The sequence below is a fragment of the Ahaetulla prasina genome, chromosome 15 (genome assembly GCF_028640845.1).
Source record: "Ahaetulla prasina isolate Xishuangbanna chromosome 15, ASM2864084v1, whole genome shotgun sequence".
Taxonomy (NCBI): Eukaryota; Metazoa; Chordata; class Lepidosauria; order Squamata; family Colubridae; genus Ahaetulla; species Ahaetulla prasina.
In genome coordinates, this window is record NC_080553.1 from 8,982,509 (window position 1) to 9,005,019 (window position 22,511).

The 22,511-nt window shown below is 45.9% G+C and overlaps 2 protein-coding genes across 5 annotated transcripts in view; both read right to left on the reverse strand.

The window, feature by feature from the left end:
• Nucleotides 1-1,675, reverse strand: part of DGCR8 (DGCR8 microprocessor complex subunit) — a 28,525-nt gene extending 26,850 nt beyond the window's left edge. The window contains exons 1-2 of one of the 2 annotated variants that reach the window (XM_058158414.1): nucleotides 1,472-1,675; nucleotides 876-1,051 (exon numbers count right to left, since the gene is read on the reverse strand). The gene's annotated coding sequence lies outside the window, so the exon portion shown is untranslated. The remainder of the gene's footprint in view (nucleotides 1-875; nucleotides 1,052-1,471) is intronic. The other variant, XM_058158413.1, reaches the window with a different exon arrangement.
• A 4,518-nt stretch (nucleotides 1,676-6,193) lies between these two features.
• The window catches only part of TANGO2 (transport and golgi organization 2 homolog), an 87,844-nt gene continuing 71,526 nt past the window's right edge, over nucleotides 6,194-22,511 (reverse strand). For 2 of the 3 annotated variants that reach the window (XM_058158417.1, XM_058158418.1), the window contains exons 8-9: nucleotides 21,145-21,249; nucleotides 6,194-14,451 (exon numbers count right to left, since the gene is read on the reverse strand). In XM_058158417.1, the coding sequence (XP_058014400.1) occupies nucleotides 14,331-14,451; nucleotides 21,145-21,249 (226 nt within the window). In that variant the 3' untranslated portion in view covers nucleotides 6,194-14,330. The remainder of the gene's footprint in view (nucleotides 14,452-21,144; nucleotides 21,250-22,511) is intronic. The other variant, XR_009152205.1, reaches the window with a different exon arrangement.

Here is a 22,511-nt window from a genome sequence, read left to right on the forward strand (position 1 = left end):
ATCTTCTCATCGGTCCCATCACCCATCTCCTCCCACTTATGACTGCATGACTGTAACTTTGTTGCTGTATCCTTACGATTTATAGTTTCCTAATATGATTTGATTGCTTATTTATACCCTATGACTATCATTAAGTGTTGTATCTTTTCTTTTTATGTACAGTGAGAGCATATGCACCAAAGACAAATTCCTTGTGTGTCTAATCACACTTGGCCAATAAAATTCTGTTCTTTTCCTCCTCCTCCTCCTCTTATTCCTAATATGATTTGATTGCTTATTTGTACCCTATTATTTATTTATTGTTTCAATTTCTATACCGCCCTTCTCCCAAAGGACTCAGGGCGGTTTACAGCCAAAGTAAAGACAGTACAATTTTTAAGACCAGTTTAAAAGGAAAATTTAGAGTTGGTTGAAGAACTTAAAACCAATAAAACCCCTTATTAAAACCCCACTAGGCCAGTCCTGCACGGTGAAACAAAAATGTTTTCAGCTCGCGTCGAAAGGTCCGAAGATCAGGGAGTTGACGGATACCTGGTGGTAACTTGTTCCAGAGGGTTGGTGCCCCCACAGAGAAGGCCCTCCCCCTGGGCACCGCCAGCCGACATTGACTGGCCGACAGCACCCTGAGGAGAACCTTCCTATGGGAGCGCACTGGTCGATGGGAGGTCGCCGGTAGCAGCATGACATTAAGTGTTTTACCTTATACTTCTTGACTAATGTATCTTTTCTTTATGTACACTGAGAGCATATGCACCAAAGACAACTTCCTTGTGTGTCCAATCACACTTGGCCAATAAAGAATAGAATAGAATAAGAATCTTCTATTCTATTCTATTCTATAAAAATAAACGATCAACCTCTTTCATGTTACCCACCCCTGAAAAAAGTTTTCCCCCGTGTTTGACAAATAATAGTAGTAGTTGTAGTAATAATAATGATGATGATGATGTTGTACTTGGTTGATACCTAGGACGCTGGCAACAAGCCGTATCAACCATTACCACCAGTCAATGGTACTTTGATGCCTTTTGAATGTTCAGTTTCATGTTTACTGAATAAAGATAAAGAATAATAATAATAATAATAAAATAATAATAAAATAATAAAATAAATAAATAATAATAATAATATCACAGTCTTAACGCTTGGAAAGTGTTCAACTAGTGATTAGTGATACAAAATCCAGCATAGTTATCTCGTTTGCTGTGTATACTGTCATAATAATAATCATAATAATCATAATAAATAACGCCCAAAGTTTTCCTCCCCCTGCCCAATTCGGAGGAGGGGCGTAAGAGTGTCTGGGGCAGGTCACGTGGCCCACTGAGCCCTCCCCCCCGGTGCCGTCAATCAAACGAGGGATAGGGAGAATCACTGCTTCTCGGCCTACCAAGGGCCACGGGGCCTAGTCAAAGAGGCTCCGGCGGGCAGCCCCCTCCTCTAAACGGAGGCGGCCAGGCTCGGCACCCACCTGAGCCATGCCCGCTTGGTCTCAGCTGCTCCTCTGGGGTCTCTTCCGCGTCCTCCTAGCTCCGAACCGGCGTGCGAGGGAAGGAAAGCGGCCGCCTTCTCGACTCCTCAGCCGCGGTTTTTTTTATCTCTCCGCCTCAGCGAAGCCGCCTTCGCGCGGACGCCGCCATCTTTAAACGTCTCCTCACGCCGCCGCAGAGAAGCGGCCCGGCCCCTTCCCCCGCCTCCCGGCCAATCGGCTGTCGAGGAGCGGCCTCGCGCGCTTCTCCGCCATTGGGCCCGCGGAGACGCTGCGCCAACCCCCCCCTCGCGCCGCCGCCAATAGAAGCCACGGGCGGGGAAGAGCAACCAATAGGAGCGTCGGGAGGGCTGGGCCCGAAGAGGTGTTTGGTGGTGGTGGGCGACTAAGAAACGCCACGGGGGGGGGGAAGGGGTGGGCTTTGGGGCTGTCGGTCAAGCCCCGGAAAACAGCTGACTCGCCAATAGGAAGCCAGTCTTTCATAAATCATAATAGTAATAATAAAGCTGTATGAAGTGTGCAAGGATGCACGTACGAATCCGTCCAGTTGGAGCACTGCAACCCTGGGATTGCGGAAAATACAAGCAGATCACTAGAGTGGAGCAGATGGGAGTAAAAAAGCATGGCCAATACTGATCTATTTAATAACAATAGCATTTTAGACTTGTATACCGCTTTATAGTGCTTTACAACCCACTCAAAGCGGCTTACAGAGTCAACCTGTTGCCCCCAACAATCTGGGTCCTCGTTTTAGCAACCTCGGAAGGATGGAAGGCTGAGTCAACCTTGAGGCGGTCAGGATCGAACTCCTGTCAGTGGGCAGAGTTAGTTTGCAATAGTGCATTCTAACCTCTCTGCAACATGGGTGAGTGGGTGGAAGGAAGGAAGGAAGGAAGGAAGGGCACTAGCAGTCGCACGTAGATTTATATACTGCTTCACAGTGCTTCCCAGCCCTCTCTAAGCGATTTAGAGTCAGCCTCTTGTCCCCAACAATTTGAGTCCTCATTTTGCCCACCCCAGAAGGTTGAGTCAACCTTGAACCGGTTAGGATCGAACTGCTGGCAGTTGGCAAAGTTACCCTGCAATACTGCATTATAAGCACTGGGAGGAAGGGAGCGAGGGAGGAACAATAGCAATAGCCCTTAGACTTATATACTGCTTCACAGTGCTTTACAGCCCTCTCTAAGTGGTTGTTGGGGCCTGGGTCCTCATTTTACCCACCCCGGAAGGATGGAAGGCTGAGTCAACCTTGAGCCGGTTAGGATCGAACTGCTGGCAGTTGGCAGAATTAGCCTGCAATACTGCATTCTAACCACTACGCCACCACAGCTTAATGATGATTTCAATGATCAGGTAGAGTTGATGAGCCAGATTTCCACCTCCCATTAATTAATTATTCTTGTTTCTTGGAAGACCACTTAAGGAGGAAAGCTGGATAGACACCTGTCTGGAAAGGTATAGGCCAGGGGTCTCCAACCTTGGCAACTTTAAGACTTGTGGACCTCAACTCCTAGAGTTCCTCAGCCAGCAAAGCTGGCTGAAAGTGTGTGAAAATGTGCGCTTATGCACACCCCTTTACAGACCTCTTATGAATGGTGTGAGGTCCACACTAGACGGTTTAAGATTATGCGGGTTTGAGGATGTAACAACGAAGTCAGGTAGTACATTCCAGGCATTGACCACTCTGTTGCTGAAGTCGTATTTTCTGCAATCAAGTTTGGAGCGGTTTACCACGAGCTTGAATCTATTCTTTGCTCATGTATTGTTGCAGTTCAAGCTGAAGTAGTCATTGACAGGTAGGATGTTGTAGCAGATAATTTTGTGTACCACGCTTAAGTCAGACCGCAGATGGCATAGTTCTAGGTTGTCCAAGCCCAAAATTTCAAGCCTGGTGGCGTAAGTTATTCTATTGTGAGCAGAGGAGTGGAGGACTCTTCTCATGAAAAACTCTGGACTCGCTCAATTGCACCAATGTCCGATATGCAGTGTGGATTCCAGGCAGTCGAGCTGTATTCGAGAAGTGGTCTAGCAAAGGTTTTGTATGCCCCAGTTTGCAGTACAATGTTACTGGAGAAGCAGCTTCACAAGATTAGGTTAACAGCTCTTAATGCCTTTTTGGCAATTCTGTACAGCAGGGGTGTATAACCTTGACAACTTGAAGACCTGTGGACTTCAACTCCCACAATTCCCCCGCCAGCACGATGATAACCTTGATGGGCTTCAGGAAGGAATTTTAAAACCTGATTCTTCCAGCAAGCTTTGGTTTATCCATGGTCCCACTAAGCCGCAGACATGGGGTTTTACATTTGATTTGTCCCTTCTAGCATGGTTCTTTTCAATGGTTTTCAAAAATTTATGACTTTTATCTTATCTAGCGTGGTTGACTGGGGAATTCTGGGAGTCAAAGTCCACAAGTCTTAAAATTCCCTACATTTAGGCATTTGTGCTTTAGAGCAGGGGTCTCCAACCTTGGTCCCTTTAAGACTTGTGGATTTCAACTCCCAGAGTCCCTCAGCTACGTTTGGCTGGGAGTTGAAATCCACAAGTCTTAAAGGGACCAAGGTTGGAGAGCCCTGTTCTAAAGCATTATCTGACCTATCCTGGTTATAAAAAGTGATCAGAGAAGCAAAGCTCCAGGAACAACAAAGTCTGTGAACATTCATCCCTGAGCTTTGTAGATATTTCACTACTACCATCTCAAAGGGTATCTACCAGGGGTGAAATGCTCCTGGTTCGGACCGGATCGCCTGATCCGGTAGGGATGGCGGCGGTTGGTTCGGAGAACCGGTAGCAAAAATCCCTGACCCCCAGGGAGGAGAGGATGTAGATAAGAGAAGGGGAGGAAGCTCTGGAAAGTAGAAGAAGGTAGAAGAGGGAAAAGAGTTAAAAGGAGGGGGTGGTGACTGGGCAAGCCCGACTAATTGTATATGACTGTACATTGGATGAGTTGTTGGATATGAATGTAAAAATAAAACTTTTTTATAAAAAAAAAAGAGCAAAGAAAAAAAAAATCCCTGCCCCCCACCCACCCCAGCTGAGCCACATAATCATCAAAGTTGGTTTTTTTTTTACTTTTAAAAGCATTTTTCTTCAGCCAAAAGAATGTTTTTAAAAGTAAAATAAAAAGCCTCTGATGATCAGAGCTGGCCGAAGAGGTTGTAAAAAAAATATTTTTAAAAGGTTCTGGTGATCAGGCAACTCAGCTGGGATCATCAGAGCACTTTAAAGGCTTTTTTTTTTCCTCTGGCGATCCCAGCTGAGTTGCCGGATCATCACAGGCTTTTAAAAGCCTTTTTTTACCACCTCTTCGGAGAGGTCGGTAGAAAAAATGCTTTTAAAAGTTTTTTTTTTTTTTAAAGTTGGCCCCGCTGATCCAGTCACATTACCCCCCGCCCCACCAAGCCACACCCACAGAACCGGTAGTAACCAATTTTACATTTCACCCCTGGTATCTACCAAGCTTTGTAATCCATTTACCTTGGAAAGAAATCAGGGATCTGCAACCAGCCAGGACAACAACTGAGATGGGGAAAGTTAGGCTAATCAGATTTCAGGATGTCCGAAAAAGACAACTGGAACTGTCTTGAGTTTTTCTTTGGAGATGTGTGATGACCCAGGGCGTGACACAAAGGCTACACAGCCAATAGGAGTCCGTTTATGATCATTGACTGTGCCCCCAATGTCCCCTTTCAACTCTCCGGCCTGGAGAGAGCTCTTCCATCAACCTGTAATAGTCTTTGGCTGCCAATACTTCAGTCCCAAACGTTAGAAAACTTCTAACAAAAACTCCAAAGGCAAGACCAGGTAATTAATCCAACAGGGCCAGCAAAATAAAGGAATTCCACAAGTAAAGTAGTACGGCAGTAAATCAAGCCCGTTGGGAGGATGACAGGATTCAAAGAAACACCAGATACTCTGGTGTTTCTAAACCTCCCACTTGCCTCCTTTTAAACTCCATCAGCACCTGTGCCTTGTAAAGAGGATCGGGTCCCTTTCCTCCCTCGTAAGCCATGCAACCCATGTTGCTCTCTTCTCTGTTCCTCCTTGCGCTGCCTAGGATGAGGAGGGGGTGGGCCTTGGTCTTCATCTGAACCCTCTCTTCCTTGTTCTACCTCTCCCCTGCTCTGCTCAGCCTGACTTTTTCTTTTCTTTTCTTTTTTCTTTTCTTTTATGTACACTGAGAGCATATGCACCAAAGACAAATTCCTTGTGTGTCCAATCACACTTGGCCAATAAAAAAAAAATTCTATTCTATTCTTTGCTCTTCCCCAGTTTTTCCCACAGCCAATGGAGCCACTCTCTCACGTCTCTGTCAGCCGTTCCTCTTCCCCTTCAGATTCAGACTCCGACATGACAAAGACATTTCGCTTCTCATCCAAGAAGCTTCTTCAGCTCTGGATGACGTATAGTTTTCTATCAATGGAAAGATGGCTGGGGAACCTGCTTCATGGGACAGTAGGGAAACTCAGACCCCGTGGTGGTTTCAGTCGATTCGTACAGGTTCAGGCGAACTGATAGCGGAGACCTGCCCCTATTTAGCCATGTTTTCGAGACCACGGAAGGCGCGCATGCACGTGGGGCGAACCAGTGGTGAAAATCTTTGAAACCCACCTCTGCTCAGACCCACCAAATGATCCTTCAGGCAAATTAATCAATGCAACAGCAGCAGCAGCAGCAGCAGCAGCAGCAGCAGCAAAAAACAAAAAGATTTATCAATCAGTTTATTTGGCTACGTTTGCATACAGGCGAATGTGACAATATCAAACAAGCTTCAAAAAGGAGTGGATTATTATTATTTTTTTTAAAAAAGTCATATTTCGGTGACCCTGAGAAACCCCAAAATCTTAAATTTAAATTTAACTGAGGTTAAAAGCTAAGCTACCCTTTAGCGAATTCCTCAAAAGCCTCCCCAATAGGGAGCACGCAGGTAGTTCTCGGTTTACGACAATTCGGAGCAAAATGTCTGTCGCTAAGCAAGGAGGCTGTTCAGTGAGTGGCGCCTGATTTTATGACTCTTTTTGCCCGCACTGTTGTTAAGTCAATCAGTGTCGTGGTTAAGCAAATTAGTCTTCCCCTTCCATTGACTTCGCTTCTTCGAAGCCGCCTTGGAAAGTCACCAATGGTACTCAATTTTGATGACATGATTGAGAAGATGCGCCTGGATGTTCATAAGCACGGGAAGCGGTCGTAAGTCACCTTAGCGCTTTTGTAACTTCAAAACAGCCGCTTTCAGAATGGTTGTAAATCGAGGAATTACCTGTATTCCAGGTAACGCTAATTCGGCTGCCATTTTTACATGTGGTACCGAAAATAATCTCAAACGTTATTTCCCTGGCTACGATTTGCACATGTGCCAATTGGTGTCCCTAAATAAATCATGCGCCAGACACGTCAGATCAGGAACGACAATTCCAATCTGTAGTTTGTACTTGAGTGAACCAGTGGTAAAATCCTTTGAAGTCTGCTATCGATTCTGAGTCTGCTACCGAGTGTGCATATGCGCGCCTGAGGCACACCCGTGCAGCGCTAAAAAAAGGAAAATTTTGAAGCCTTCCGAGTCTGCAAAGGTAAGTAGGACAGCGAAGGAGGGGACTACGCTGTGCCACGTGATTTAGATTAGCTAGAAAGCAGGAAATCTAATGATTCTAGCTAATACAAATCGCGCATCACAGCTGATCGTCGCCCAGCTGACCATCGGAAATACCGGTTCGGTCCAAACTGGTAGCATTTTTTTTTTTACTACCGGTTCGCCCGAACTGATCGGAATCGGTAGCATTTCACCCCTGGAGTGAACCAAGCCAGATTGCAGATTGGGGGGAGGGGGGTGTTCCCTCAAATATCTGAATTGTCCCTCATGTTCTAAAAATCCTCAAAAAGTAGTTCTCCTGAAGGTTCGCTTAGGATTGAACAGTTGTACCACCAAGCAGAGGCGGTTTTATTCGGTTTGGTTTCTGAATGTGAGGTAGCATCAAGACTTTTTACTCATAACCCTGATCAAGCCAGGATTTAGCTCTCCATATCTTCCCACTTAACTGTGAGAGGGATCTTAGAATCTTAGTGCACAACCAATTAAATATGAGGCAGCAGTGCGCAGCGGCAGCCAAAAGATCCAATTAACAGAGGGATAAGATCAAGATCAAGTGAGGTACTAATACCACTCCATAAAGCCTTAGTAAGACCACACCTAGAATACTGCATCCAGTTTTGGTCACCACACTATTAAAAAAGAGGTTGAGACTCTAGAAAGAGTGCAGAGAAGAGCGAGCAGGATGATTAGAGGACTGGAGGCTAAAATATATGAAAGGTTGCAGGAACTGGGCATGGCTAGTCCATTTGAACTGTACAGGTAGTCCTCGACTTACGATCACAATGGACCCCCCCCAAAAAATTATATTGTTGTTAAGTGAGACATTCAGTAAGTGAATTTTGCTTCATTTAATGACCTTTCTTGCCACATCTGTTTAAGTGATTCCCTGCAGTTGTTAAGTTAGTTAGGTTTGCTAAGCGAATCTGGCTTCCCTTTGGACGGTCGCAAAAGAGGATCACGTGACCCCGGGACACCGCCGCCGTCATAAATATGAGTTCAGTTGCCAAGAGTCTCAATTTTGATGACGTGACCTGCGACGGTCGTGTGAAAAAGTCACTGCCGTTGTAACTACTAGGCACTGAATCAGGGGTCTCCAACCTTGGTCCCTTTAAGACTTGTGGACTTCAACTCCCAGAGTCCCTCAGCCAGCAAAGCTGGCTGAGGAACTCTGGGAGTTGAAGTCCACAAGTCTTAAAGGGACCAAGGTTGGAGACCCCTGCACTAAATGAACCGTTGTAAGTCAAGGACTACATGTAGAAAATGGGGGGCGTGAGTCAAAGGCTACGAGGTCTTGAGGTGATGATAGTTGCATGTTAACATTCAGACCGGTGGGTTTATTTCTGGGGGAGACAGGTTCGTCTCCAAAGATAATCAGTTGTTAATTCTTCCTCTGTGAATGCAGGTTGTCCTCGACTTAGGACCTCAATTGATACCCCCCCCCAAATTTTTGTCGCTAAGTGAGACGCCGGTTCAGTGAACGTTGCCCCATTTTTACGGCCTTTCGCGCCACAGTGGTTAAATGAAACACTGCTGTTATTAAGTGAGTAACACGGTTGTTAAGTGAATCTGGCATTGACGCTGCTTGTCGGAAGGTCGCAAAAGGGGATCCCAGGGACCCTGCAACCGTCACAAATCCGAGTCAGCAGCCAAGCGCCTGAATTTTGACCACAGGACTGGGGGGACGCCTGCAAGAGTTGTAACTGTGAAAAAAATGGTCGTAAGTCACTTTTTTTGGTACCGTTGTAACTTTGAACGGTCACTAAATGAACTGTTCTAAGTCGAGGACTACCTGTACATCTTCACCTCTCGGCAAGATGTATTTAACTTGCACGTTTTTTTAAAAAAATCTTGTTATTTTTATATTTTTTTCTGCGATATAGTATGCCTTATTTTAACTGCAACGCTTCAAACAGGAATAAATGAAATTAAAAATAGTCTTTACCTACTCAAACGTTCACCTTACTACTGGGTGACCCTGATTTTCAAGGCTTACAAGCAGAAGGTGGGTTTCAGCAGGTTCTGACCAGTTCTGGAGAACCGGTAGCGGAAATTTTGAGTAGTTCGGAGAACTGGGTAGTAAAAATTCTGACTGGCCCCACCCCCATCTATTTTCTGCCTCCCAAATCCCAGCTGATCAGGAGGAAATGGGGATTTTGCAGTATTCTTCCCCTGGAGTGGGGAGGGAATGGGGATTTTGCAGTAACCTTCCCCTGGAGTGGGGAGGGAATGGGGATTTTGCAGTATCTTTCCCCTGCCACACCCACCAAGCCACGCCACGCCCACCACGCCACGCCCACAGAACCGGTAGTACAAAATTTTTGAATCCCACCACTGCTTACAAGGAAAGGAGGATCAAATCTCAAACCATACGTGATTGTGCATGTCGTTTTTTCCCCCCCCAGTTTGCCAACTTCAATCTTATTCTTTCGCCTAGCTCCACAACACACACACACACACACACACACACACAAAGGGAGGGGGAAAAAAAGACAAACCCACACACCCTCGGATGATAAACCTTTTCCCTGGGCTGTATCTGAAATGCTCTTACGACCTCCCTTCGCTTTCATCTTGCACGGTGAGCCCAAGGCTCAGTTCTTTAAACAATTTAAAAGGAACGCCCGCATGGAGAATTCTTTGGCGGAGTTTTAGGTAGATCAATTACACGTTTGAAAACAATTGATCAAATAACTTCACGCTGTGCCGACATGGGAGCTGTCATTTAGAGCTAAACAGGGGGACGCACGAAGAAAAATAAAAGGTGTCAGAGGGCTAAAAGCCAATTGCATGGTTTATGTGCACCTGTTGACAAGGGCCTATATGGCATTCCAAATAATTAGGTAAAGGTAAACGTTCCCCTCGCACATACGTGCTAGTCGTTGCCGACTCTAGGGGGCGGTGCTCATCTCCGTTTCAAAGCCGAAGAGCCAGCGCTGTCCGAAGACATCTCCGTGGTCATGTGGCCGGCATGACTCAACGCCAAAGGCGCAACAGAATGCTGTGACCTTCCCACCAAAGGTGGTCCCTATTTTTCCTACTTGCATTTTTTACGTGCTTTCGAACTGCTAGGTTGGCAGAAGATGGGACAAGTAGTGGGAGCTCACCCCGTTACACAGCAGCACTAGGGATTCGAACTGCTGAACTGCTGACCTTTCGATCGACAAGCTCAATGTCCTAGCCCCTGAGCCACCACATCCCTAGAGGTTTTATTCATCTACCTAATATGTACCGGAACTGGGTATGTCTAGTTCTGGAACTGGGTATATCTAGTTTGATGAAAAGAAGGACTAGGGGAGACATGACAGAAGTCTTCCAATATCTCAGGGGCTGCCACAAAGAAGAGGGAGTCAAACTATTCTCCAGGGCACCTGAGGGTAGAACAAGAAGCAATGGGTGGAAACTAATCAAGGAGAGAAGCAACTTAGAACCAAGGAGAAATTTCCTGACAGTGAGAACAATTAATAAATGGAACAACTTGCCTCCTGAGGTTGTGAATGCTCCAACACTGCGAGTTTTTAAGAAGACGTTGGCCAAGTGGTAGAGGGTTTCCTGCCTAAGCAGAGGGTTGGACTAGAAGACCTCCAAGGTCCCTTCCAACTCTGTTATTCTATCACTCAACATCCCGCAGTTGAACCCTCAGCTACGAAGATTCTCTTCTGTTAGGGTCTTTTTTTTCTTCAACATTGGATTTACATCCCTGTGTTTTACACCGAGTTGGGCCCATTGAATAGCATAATGTGCTTTGAAATTGGATTTCCCATCCTGTAAGAATCCTGTTGCTACCTGGGGCCCTGAAGGCGAGAGGCTAAGCCATTGATTAAATCTTCCAAGAACTGTAAGGAAAGCAAAAAAAAGTAAAAAAAACCCGGATGGTTTCAGCCATCGGTGGAATGCTAACTTGGAATATATATATATCTATATATCTATACCACAGGAGAGACAGAAAGCAAAACCGATGAGGAATAAGTCTCTGGCAGTCCTTTTTTTTAAGTAACAAGGGCTCATCCAGGGGGGTTTAAACTGCAGAAAAAAGTGGCTGGGATTTTAATATTTCTTGACACAAGCACCTCCTTCGGCGGCGGGCTGACCACTGGCAAGCAATCTAACATTTGAGGAATTAACTTTAAGCCCTCCGCGGCTGTAAGGGAACATATTAAAAACCACCGGCAGTGCCTTCTCCATTTAAATTGGCCATCCTGCCACAGAACCTCAAAGAGGTGGGATGTGGGTTCATTTTCTGCAAGAGCCACCTCGGTAACCGGCTTTACGTTCCAGAAACTAATTCAGGGAAGCCAAACTTAACGGCAGCGTAAACCTTGAACGTATTGGTACGGAAGTCCTGCCGAGATGAACCCAGATTAGCTTCGGGGACAGCGGGCTACAACTGCAGCCTGGAAGGTGTGCAGTTAATACAGCGGAGGAATGCGGATTCTCTCCTTTATGCTAGAGGACAAAGTGGCTCCAATTATGAATCGCAAGTCTTCCAACCAGAGGAAGGAAAAGAACAAAGGAATCGAACCAACCAGTGAAAGGGCGACAAGATAGCAGTGCTCCAATCTTTGAGGGGCTCCTACGACGACGAAGTGGGGTCAACTATTTTCCAAACCACCAGAAGACAAGACAAGAAGCAAGAAACTTAATGCAGATTATACTATCTTGAGACTTCTCAGGAAACAACAACTGAATGAAAAACTGCTGGTGACCTCCTACCGCTGCACCATAGAGAGTATTTTAGCTTACTGCACCTGTGTCTGGTTTGCCAATTGCACAGTGGGAGATAGGACAGCGCAGGAGGTGGGTTTCAGCAGGTTCTGACCAGTTCTGGAGAACCAGTAGCGGAAATTTTGAGTAGTTTGGAGAACCGGTAAATACCACCTCTGACTGGCCCTGCCCCCATCTATTCTCTGCCTCCCGAGTCCCAGCTGATCGGGAGGAAATGGGGATTTTGCAGAAACCTTCCCCTGCCACACCCACCAAGCCACACCCAAACGCACGGCGGCCCCCAGGGGGAGGGCCTTCTCTGTGGGGGCTCCTACCCTGTGGAACGAGCTTCCCCCCCCGGGCTTCGACAACTACCTGACCTTAGGACCTTGCGCCGCGAACTTAAAACCTATTTATTCCGTTTGGCTGGACTGGCCTGATTTTAAATTCTATAAATTTTAATTGTGGGTTTTAAATTTCTGTAATTTTTATGGGGTGTAATGTTATTTTAAATTTTCTGGCAAATTTGAATCAGTTTTTTAAGGGTTGTTTTAATTATGGTATATGTTTCTGTTTGTATTTTATTTGCCTGTGCACCGCCCTGAGTCCTTCGGGAGAAGGGCGGTATACAAATTAAAACATTATTATTATTATTATTATTATTATTATTATTATTATTATTATTATTATTATTATTATTATTATTATTATTATTATTATTATTATTATTATTATTATAGAACCGGTAGCTAGAGATTGGCTAACCATTTGTCTGAAGTGGTGTAGGGTCTCCTGCTTAAGCAGGGGGTTGGGATGGAAGACCTCCAAGGTCCCCTTCCAACACTTGTTATTCTGTATGCTTAGCTACTCCAAGGAAGCCTGATTGACTTTAAATAGAATTTAATCCCTCCTTGGTAGACGTAAAAAAAGAGACATTATGGGAACATAATACCACGCGAAGAAGAATTTAGTCTTAGACAAGCATGACTAATCAGCCTCCCACGAGGGCGCAAGAATGACACCGCCGTCAGTTCCACAAATGTTGTGACACCCAAACGCACACATACTCCACACTCCAGAAAACAGCAAAGGGAAGCGTTTAGCTAAACCAGAGTTCTCCAGCCGAACCCCTTTTATATGTCTCCCCCCCCCTTTTTTTTCCTGCTTCAGATTCTAGAAAGAACATCACTCGGTCTTTAATTTTTTAAAAAGAAAGCCCAAGGAAATTTGGAATAAACGAGATTCTTGATCAATACATTGAGGCCAGGTCACAAAACAAGGCCCATGTCACAAAACCTGGCTTCAAAACCAGGTTTTGTGATATGGCCAGGAAAAGAAGGAAGAAACAATGATCTGATTTTCAGGATTTTCCATGGGTCCAATAACTGCAATAATTCTCCTTAATCTTACAGGCACCTCTGTAAAAACAACAACCACCACCATCACCCCACATTCTATACCAGGGGTAGTCAACCTTTTTATATCTACCGCCCACTTTTGTATCTCTGTTAGTAGTAAAATTTTCTAACCACCCACCGGTTCCACAGTAATGCGTCGTGTATCGTCGTCTGCACATGTCTCTCGCGCATCGTGGATTGGGTTGGGGGGGGCGCCGGCTACCCGCTCTGCTTGTCTGTTACAGCTGGGTGGTGTAGGGGGGAGATGCGCGAACTATTCTGGGACGAGGCTCTTTTGTTCATGGTCGCACTATAGCGCCATTTAGTTTCACTTACGTAACGTGAACTAAGCTTATGCACGGGCGATACCAATAGTATATTTTCAGAAATTTAAATTGTCACGGGGAATTTTATGAAAACCTAATGAAAATATTTTTAAATAATGCTATGACATTTTTAAAAAAAAGTCAATTAAATTAAAAAAAAAAGGAAAGTGCTTCAGTATCAGACAAAACCCCTAACGTCCACCATGAAAGCTGGAACGCCCACTAGGGTGGTAGGGACCAGGTTGACTACCACTGGTCTATACAATCACAACATGCTTCCAAATAGCTAATGCTATATTAAAAGATAGCACAGCATCGCTGATACTGAATTGTGACTCCCCACCCACCCACCCCCTTGTCATTTCATCGCTTCGCCTTCCAGCTCTCTGCAGTCAAAAGGAAAGGCAGAAAAATTAGAAGTGTTATCATACATGATTCATTTTAAGCGGGTTAAATAATTGTGTGTGTATCGTGGGACGGGGGGGGGGGAGATTCCGTTCAAGGAGATAAGTGATTTCTCTCCCCTTCCCCCCCCCAAAAAAAACCCAGCACCGATCCTTTTGTGCAAAAAAAAAAAAAAAAAAAGAGCTTGTTTTTAAGATAAGAGTCTGCTTTTTCTATCGAATGCTTCTCTTCTGGATTTTCTGCACACACACAGACACACGAAAAAAATAGTTTGGTTTGGTGTTTTTTTTTTTCTTTTCTTTTCTTTTCTTCCACGAAGGCTGCAGTGATCTATAGGCAAAGTTAAAAGAAGGATCTTGAATGGCTGACATGGGTTCTTGCCTGACAGATGGGCAATTTGTTCTCATTTCCGTAGGAAAGGGGGATTATATCTGCAGCTGAAACTGGTAAGTGCTGGTTTTCCACTGGGTGATATCTGCATTCAGCATGGTCCTTTCAGTAAAGGTGACCTGTCCTTCGACGTCGACGAGAATGACCGTGTTCGCTCTGAAAAAGAGGGAATAAATTTATTTACCGGCACAAGTACAGGTGGTCTTTGACTTACAAACAGTTCCTTTAGTGACCATTCGAAATTACGGCGGCCTTGAGGAAAAAAAAAAGACTTCAGACCAGTGGTGGAATTCAATTTTTTTTAAAAATAACCGGTTCTGTGGGTGTGGCTTGGTGGGCGTGGCAGGGGAAGGATACGGCAAAATCTCCATCCCTCCCCACTCCAGGGGAAGGATACTGCAAAATCTCCATTCCCACCCCACTTCAGGGGAATGTTGTGGTCCATCAAGCAGCCTACGGAGCTGGCAATGGAGTCGGACAGCGATGAGGCTGAGGTGGGGCCAGGGCCATCGGGAAGTGAGGTGCGGACTCCAGAGCCTCCAGAGACTGATAGTAGTGAGGCAGAGGAACAAGAGGAGCCTGTTCCTAATGCATGCATGAAAAGAGTTGCCAGAAGTCAAGAGCAGCTCAAGCAAAGAGGACAACTCGGGAGTAAGGCCAGGAGATGATTGGCCCCTCCCATAAGGCTTAAAACAGACCAGCAACGGTGTTTCAGCTTGGCCGGAAAACAACATTGTAGCTGCATCTTCTGCTTCATGTTTTTGTGACTTCTGGACATTTATTGGGAAAGGCCTTTGGCAGTTTGCCTAATTGGACTAAGGTTTGTGATAACTGAAGAATTTGTGTTTGGGAGGCATTCGTTTTATTTTGAGTTGAACGACGCTGGGAATGAAGTGATTCCCAGCTGTTCGAATAAAGTTTATTTTATCACGGACTGAGTTTGTTGCTACCTACTTGGATCTGGGTCACAACAGGGAAGGATACTGCAAAATCCCCATTCCCTCCTCACTCTAGGGGAAGGATACCACAAAATCCTCATTCCTTCCCCACTCCTGGGGGACGGATATTGCAAAATCTCCATTCCCTCCCCACTCCAGGGGAAGGATACTGCAAAATCCCCATTCCCTCCCCACTCCAGGGGAAGAATACTGCAAAATCCCCATTCCCCAAGTCAATGGGGAAGCTAGATTCACTTAACGACCGTGTGGACTAACTTAACAACTGCAGCGATTCACTTAACAACGGCGGCAAGAGAGGTCGTAAAATGGGGCAAACTTTGCAAACGTTTTGCTTAGCCACAGAAATCTGAGGCTCCGTTGCGGTCGTAAGTCGAGGACTACCTGTAATTGTGCTCTGCTTTTAGGACCCTAAGCAGTCCACTGGAAGAGGGGGCGGGGGGAAAACACCATATGCATCACACTAATGCAACAAATTCAATCGCAGTTTCAAAGCAAAAAGGATATAAAAGACCCATTAGGTTTCAAAACCACCCCGAGGGTTTTTAATAATTTTTCAATGCTCTCCTAAACAGTCAGGATTTTTCCTCCACCAAAGGCCAGAGGGAAATGATTTATTTCAGGCAAGATTAAGGTAGCTCTGAGGTGATCATCGTCAGGGTTCCTAATTCTTCATTCGTCAGACTCATTATTGAGTCTGTCATCTGCACCTCCATAACTGTCTGGTTTGGTTCTGCAACCCAACAAGACAGACAGAGACTTCAGAGGATAATTAGAACTGCAGAAAAAACAATGGCTACCAACCTGCCTTCCACTGAGGACCTGTATACTGCACGAGTCAAGAAGTGGGCTGTGAAAATATTTAAATACCCCTCACATCCTGGACATAAACTGTTTCAACTCCTACCCTCAAAACGACGCTATAGAGCACTGCACACCAGAACAACTAGACACAAGAGCAGTTTTTCCCCCGATCGCCAACACTCTGCTAAACAAATAATTCCCTCAACACTGTCAAACTATTTACTAAATCTGCAATACTATTAATCTTCTCATCATTCCCATCACCAATCTCTTTCCACTTATGACTGTATGACTGTAACTTGTTGCTGGTAATCCTTATGATTTTTATTGATATTGATTGTTTCCTGATTGCTTATTTGTACCCTATGATTATCATTAAGTGTTGTATCATTAAGTGTTAAATTTGAAGCCTATGACCATCATAAAGTGTTGTAAGTGTTGTACCTTGATGAAGGTATCTTTTTTTTATGTACACTGAGAGCATATGCACCAAAGACAAATTCCTTGTGTGCCCAATCACACTTGGCCAATAAAAATTCAATTCAATTCAATTCAATTCAATTCAATCCTATCCTATCCTATCCTATCCTATCCTATCCTATCCTATCCTATCCTATCCTATCCTATCCTATCCTATCCTATCCTATCCTATCCTATCCTATCCTTTTATATACACTGAGAGCATATGCACCAAGACAAATTCCTTGTGTGTCCAATCACACTTCACCAATAAAAAATTCTAATCTATTCTATTCTATTGCATTCTATTCGTCTGTCCATCCCCTTAGTCATGTAGCAACGAGAGAACCAGCTGGAGACAAACGGAAAATTGAATATGGGGTTGAAAGAAAAAACAGGGGAGCAGCTTAAGATCCTGTCTCTTTGCTTTACACAGTAGAATTCTGGACCTTTGCCCTGATTTTATTAGAGATTCGTTGGGTGCAAAAGGCTAATTTTTAAAGTAGAAGCAGAATAGCAATAGCAAGTAGACTTATATACCGCTTTATAGTTGTTATAAAGTTGTTCGTAGTTGTTCTTGTTGTTGTGACCCAGGCCCAAGTAGGTAGTAATAAACTTAGTCCGTGGAAAAACAAACTTTATTCGAACAGCTGGGAATTACTTCATTCCCAGCGTCGTTCAACTCAAAGGAAAACAAATGCCTCCCAACACAAATTCCTCAGTTATCTCACAAACCTCAGTCCAATTAGGCAAACTGCCAAAGGCCCTTCCTGGCAAACATCCAGAAGCCACAAAAACAAAGACATAGACAAAGCAGAAAATGCAGCTACAACGTTGTTTTCCGGCAAAGCTGAAACGCCGTTGCTGGTCTGTTTTAAGCCTTATAGGAGGGGCCAATCATCTCCTGGCCTTACTCCCGAGTTGTCCTCTCTGCTTGAGCTGCTCTTGCCTTCTGGCAGCTCTTCTCATGCGTGCATTACGAACAGGCTCCTCCTGTTCCTCTGCCTCACTACTAACAGGGTCTGGAGGCTCTGGAGTCGGCACCTCACTTCCCGATGGCCCTGGCCTCACCTCAGCCTCATCGCTGTCCCGACTCTGTTGCCAGCTCCGTAGGCTGCTGACGGACCACAACACTTGTCTTCTGGCAGCTCTGCGCATGCGCACACTGGGAACGGGCTCCAGCTGTTCCTCTGCCTCACTGTTGTCTATCTCCCTCTCTGCCTCCAACGCAGAGCCCTCGTCCGAGCTTTCCCCAGCCCCCAGGACTGGCCCATGTTTCTCCCCAACCTCCTCACTGTCTGACTCTGCTGCCAGCTCCACGGGCCGCCGGTGGGCCACAACTGAGAGAGGCTGCCTATTACTTTTTCACTGGGACCTCTGTCCACCCTGCCAAATCAATTCCCAACGGAGAAGCTCTACTTCGTCCTTGTTTGGACGGGCTAAATTCAGGATTTACGACACCCTCCTGGAGCAGAGGGAGGAAGGGAAGGAAGACGGATAAACCAAAGCAAAGGTTTGCCTCTTTGCTTCCAGATAATATTGGATTTTGATTTATAATCACTTTAGCTTGGTCGGACTTTTACCCTCAGAAGGTAATAACTGTAATCAATAAATCATAACGGGCGATCAATTGAAAATCAGCATGTTTTCCGGGTGGGTTTGGGCCAGAATGAAAAGGGTCTTCCTTTAATTTTCCCTGTGTGGAAATTTGGTTTGCGGGATGCCTCAGGGCACAAATTGTGACTCTTGTCAGGTGTTTGTCGCTAAACTCTTTCACTTTTTTCTTTTGATTTATGGCAGCAAGTGCCTATTTCATCCCCAACCTTTGTGTTGAAAATAGGTGCATCAAAGTCTCCGCGTAATCAATTCCTTTGCAGGGATCCCAATAAATCTGGAGCAAACAATGGATTGATGTCTGGGAGCAGCAATTTAATTTGAGGGGGTGGGCTGTTTCTTCATGGCTTGGGGCAGGGGGTGGGGGTTCTTGATGGGATTTCTTCCTTTTAATGCAGAGTAGGTAAACTCTGTACTGTAAAGGTAAAAAGGGACACGGTGGCTGAGCGGCTAAGACGCTGAGCTTGTCGATCGAAAGGGTCGGCAGTTCAGCGGTTCGAATCCCTAGTGCTGCGTAATGGGGTGAGCTCCCGTGACTTGTCCCAGCTTCTGCTAACCTAGCAGTTCGAAAGCAGGTAAAAAATGCAAGTAGAAAAAATAGGGACCACCTTTGGTGGGAAGGGAACAGCGTTCCGTGCGCCTTTGGCGTTGAGTCATGTCGGCCACATGACCACGGAGATGTCTTCGGACAGCGCTGGCTCTTTGGGTTTGAAACGGAGATGAGCACCGCCCCCTAGAGTCAGGAACGGCTAGCAGATATGTGTGAAGGGAAGCTTTACCTTTACCTTTAGGTAAACTCTATTTACATCAGGTATATCCATACTCACCGATTCTCTATTAAAAAGGGCAGAAAAGTATACCCTCCCTATCTAGTGACTGCCAGCAGTAGAATCTGGGTGGACCTTTCCTTGCTGTAAACTACTACAGGTTTACTCCTTGCTTATGATAACTGGGACCAGACTGTCAGGTGCTAAGCAAGGTGGTTGTTAAGCAAGTCACAGCCAATTTCCTTTTTTCTTCTTCTTTGCCATGATTATTAAGCAGATCACTGCAATTGTTCAATGAATCATACGGTTGGTTAAGTAAATCTGGCTTCCCCAATGGACTTGGTTTGACAGTCGCAAACAGCAATAGCAATAGCCCTTAGACTTATATACCACTTCGCGGTGCTTTGCAGCCCTCTCTAAGCGGTTTACAGAGTCAGCCTATTGCCCCCAACAATCTGGGTCCTCGTTTTACCCACCTTGGAAGGATGGAAGGCTGAGTCAACCTTGAGCAGGTCAGGAAGGAAGGAAGGAAGGAAGGAAGGAAGGAAGGAAGGAAGGAAGGAAGGAAGGAAGGAAGGAAGGAAGGAAGGACGGAAAATAGCAATAGCACTTAGACTTATATATCACTTCACAGTGCTTTACAGCCCTCTCTAAGTGGTTTACAGAGTCAGCCTCTCACCCCCAACAACCTAGGTTCTCATTTTATCTACCTCGGAAGGATGGAAGGTGAGTCAACCTTGAGCCGGTCAGGAAGGAAGGAAGGAAGGAAGGAAGGAAGGAAGGAAGGAAGGAAGGAAGGAAGGAAGGAAGGAAGGAAGGAAGGAAGGAAGGAAGGAAAGAAGGAATAGCAATAGCACTTAGATTTATATACCACTTCACAGTGCTTTTACAGCCCTCTCTAAGTGGTTTACAGAATCAGCTTCTTGCCCCCAACAATCTGGGTCCTCGTTTTACCCACCTCGGAAGGATGGAAGGCTGAGTCAACCTTGAGCTGGTCAGGATTGAACTGCTGGCAGTCAGCAGAATCAGCCTGCAATACTTCACTCTAACTATTGTGCACCATGGATGGATGGATGAATGGATGGATGGATGGAAGGAAGGAAGGAAGGAAGGAGAAAAGGAAGAACAATAGCAATTGCACTTAGACTTCTATACCACTTTACAGTGCTTTCCAGCCCTCTCTACGTGGTTTACAGAGTCAGCCTCTTGTCCCCAACAATCTGGGTCCTCATTTTACCCACCTCGGAAGGATGGAAGGCTGAGTCAACCTTGAGCCGGTCAGGAGCCGGCAGTCAGCAGACTTAGTCCTGCACTCCTGCATTCTAACCATTGTGCCACTGTGGCTCTGGTGATCACATGATCCCAGTTACTGCAACTGCTGTACAGGCCAATTGCCAATTGCCCAAATTCTGATCCCGTGAGCATGGTGGCGCTGCGAGCAGTGTCAAGTGTCAGAATCGATCGTAACTCCCGCTTGAGCAGGAGGGGGCTGGACTGGAAGACCTCCACGGTCCTTTCCAGCTCATTCATTCATTTTTTTAGTGCTATTGTAATTTCGAGTGGTCACAAAATGGATGATTGCAAGTCAAGGATTAGCTGTAGTCTGTTCTGACCTAGGCTTCCCAAGATCATGAAGCAGATTCCTTGTCCCGACAAAAACCCCTTTTTATTAAGTTACTGTGAATTCCTCTCATTCACATCCAGCAAAGTCTTTCAAGAGAGAATTTAGAGTCACAGATCTTATCTGGCTTGGGGAGCTGCCAGGCCAATATCTTCAAAACTTGGCAAGGAGTCTCGGAGAGTCACAAACTAATTAAGCGAACTAATTCGCTTAATGTAACCCTACTACCCTTTCGCTCCTCTTTATTCTCTATGGGAGGGGCCATTCATCGTCCACCTGTGGCCTTACTCCTGAGTCGACCCTTGTTCTTTAGCTGTTCCCTTCGTCTGACAACTCTGCGCATGTACACATTGGGAACAGGCTCCAGCTGTTCTTCTGCCCTACTGTTGTCCGACTCCGAAGGTAGCTGACAACTGTCAGACGGCCCTGGCCCCATCTCTGCCTCCAACATAGGGCCCTCATCAGAGCCTTCCCCAGACTCCAGGACTGGCCCATGTTCCTCCCCAACTTCCTCACTATCCAATTCTGCTGCTAGCTTCGCTGGGCGGGCCACAACATAGTCAGGGAGGACTGCATTCGCCTACAAGTTCTCTAAAGTATAATTCAGACAGTGAAATTTTCCTCTTACCTGGTTCCATAATCTGGACATCGGACGCACAGAGCTGCGTACTTGTTTAGGAATGGAAGGACGAAATCCTTTCCCTGGTCCTCCATTGCAGGATCCGGAAGCTGACTGGACCAAAAAGAAGCCAAATCAGAGATCGTGGAACTGAAATTCCCGACTTCCTGCGCTTAGGCGGGTCTTTATTGGTGGCATAGGGGTAGTCTTGTAAAAGGTGCCATGGCTTAGAGGTGGAGCTCTCGCCTCACAATCAGGAGGTTGTGAGTTCAATCCTAGGTAGAAGCTGATGAAATATCTGTCTGGGCACAATGAGAACATATCTGCTGCGAAATTCCATACTGGTGACAGGAAAGGCATCCAGTCAGTAAACCCTCGCCTCCATTCAGTTGCCTCGACTCCACCTCGCAAGGGATTATGGGGTCATTAAACGATGGGGGGAAAAAATAGGGGTAATCTTGTAGATGTTTTTACTGGAGACACCAGTAAAGGTAGTCCTCGGCTTACGACCATAACTTGAGCCCCAAATTTATGCTGCCAAATGAGAAATTTGTTAAGTGAGTTTTGCCCACGTTGTACGACCTCTCTTGCCACAGTTGCCAAGTGAATCACTGCGGTTGATAAGTTAGTATCTAATTGTTCAGTGGAACTGGCTTCCCCAGGCCGGTCAGAAGGTTGCAAAATGGGATCGCGTGACTCCGGGACGCTGCCACCGCCGTCGATGCGAGTCACTTGCCAAGCGCCTGAATTTGGAACACATGACCATGTGGATGCTAAAAAGGTCGTAACTATGAAAAAAAAACAACCCAGTCGTAAGTCCCTTTTTTTCAGGGCTGTTGTAACTCTGAACGGTCACTAAGTGACGTAAGTGTTGTAAGTCGAGGACTACTCGTACAATTGTTCTTAAGAGCCCAAAGTGCAAGCAGGTCTTAGGGATAGGTATTCGCAGAGAGGGGCGGGAAACCTGGGGTCATATCCCTGATCAACTATGGCAGGGATCCCCCATCCCCAGTTTCTGGACCAGTACCGGACTGCAGCCAGACAGGAACCAGGCCGCACAAGCAAGCAAAGCCCCATCCACTCACGCATAGGATGCAGGCAGTGTGCAAAACCATATCCCCCTGGATCCGTGGAAAAACGGCTTTCTGTGGCACCCAAAACATTGGGGGCTGCTGAACTACGGCGTCCACTAATGATCCCCAACCATTCCGGCCTCCCTTATTGATAAGAGGTCACTGTGGGCCAGAAGCTCCTTGACCTCATAATAACGGCAAGTCTCGCTCGGTTGGATGGCATGGCGCCTTCTGACATGAGCCTGGGCAAGGTAAAGATGGCCCAGCCTGTAGCAAAGGCGTCTCTTGATGTATCTTAGGATT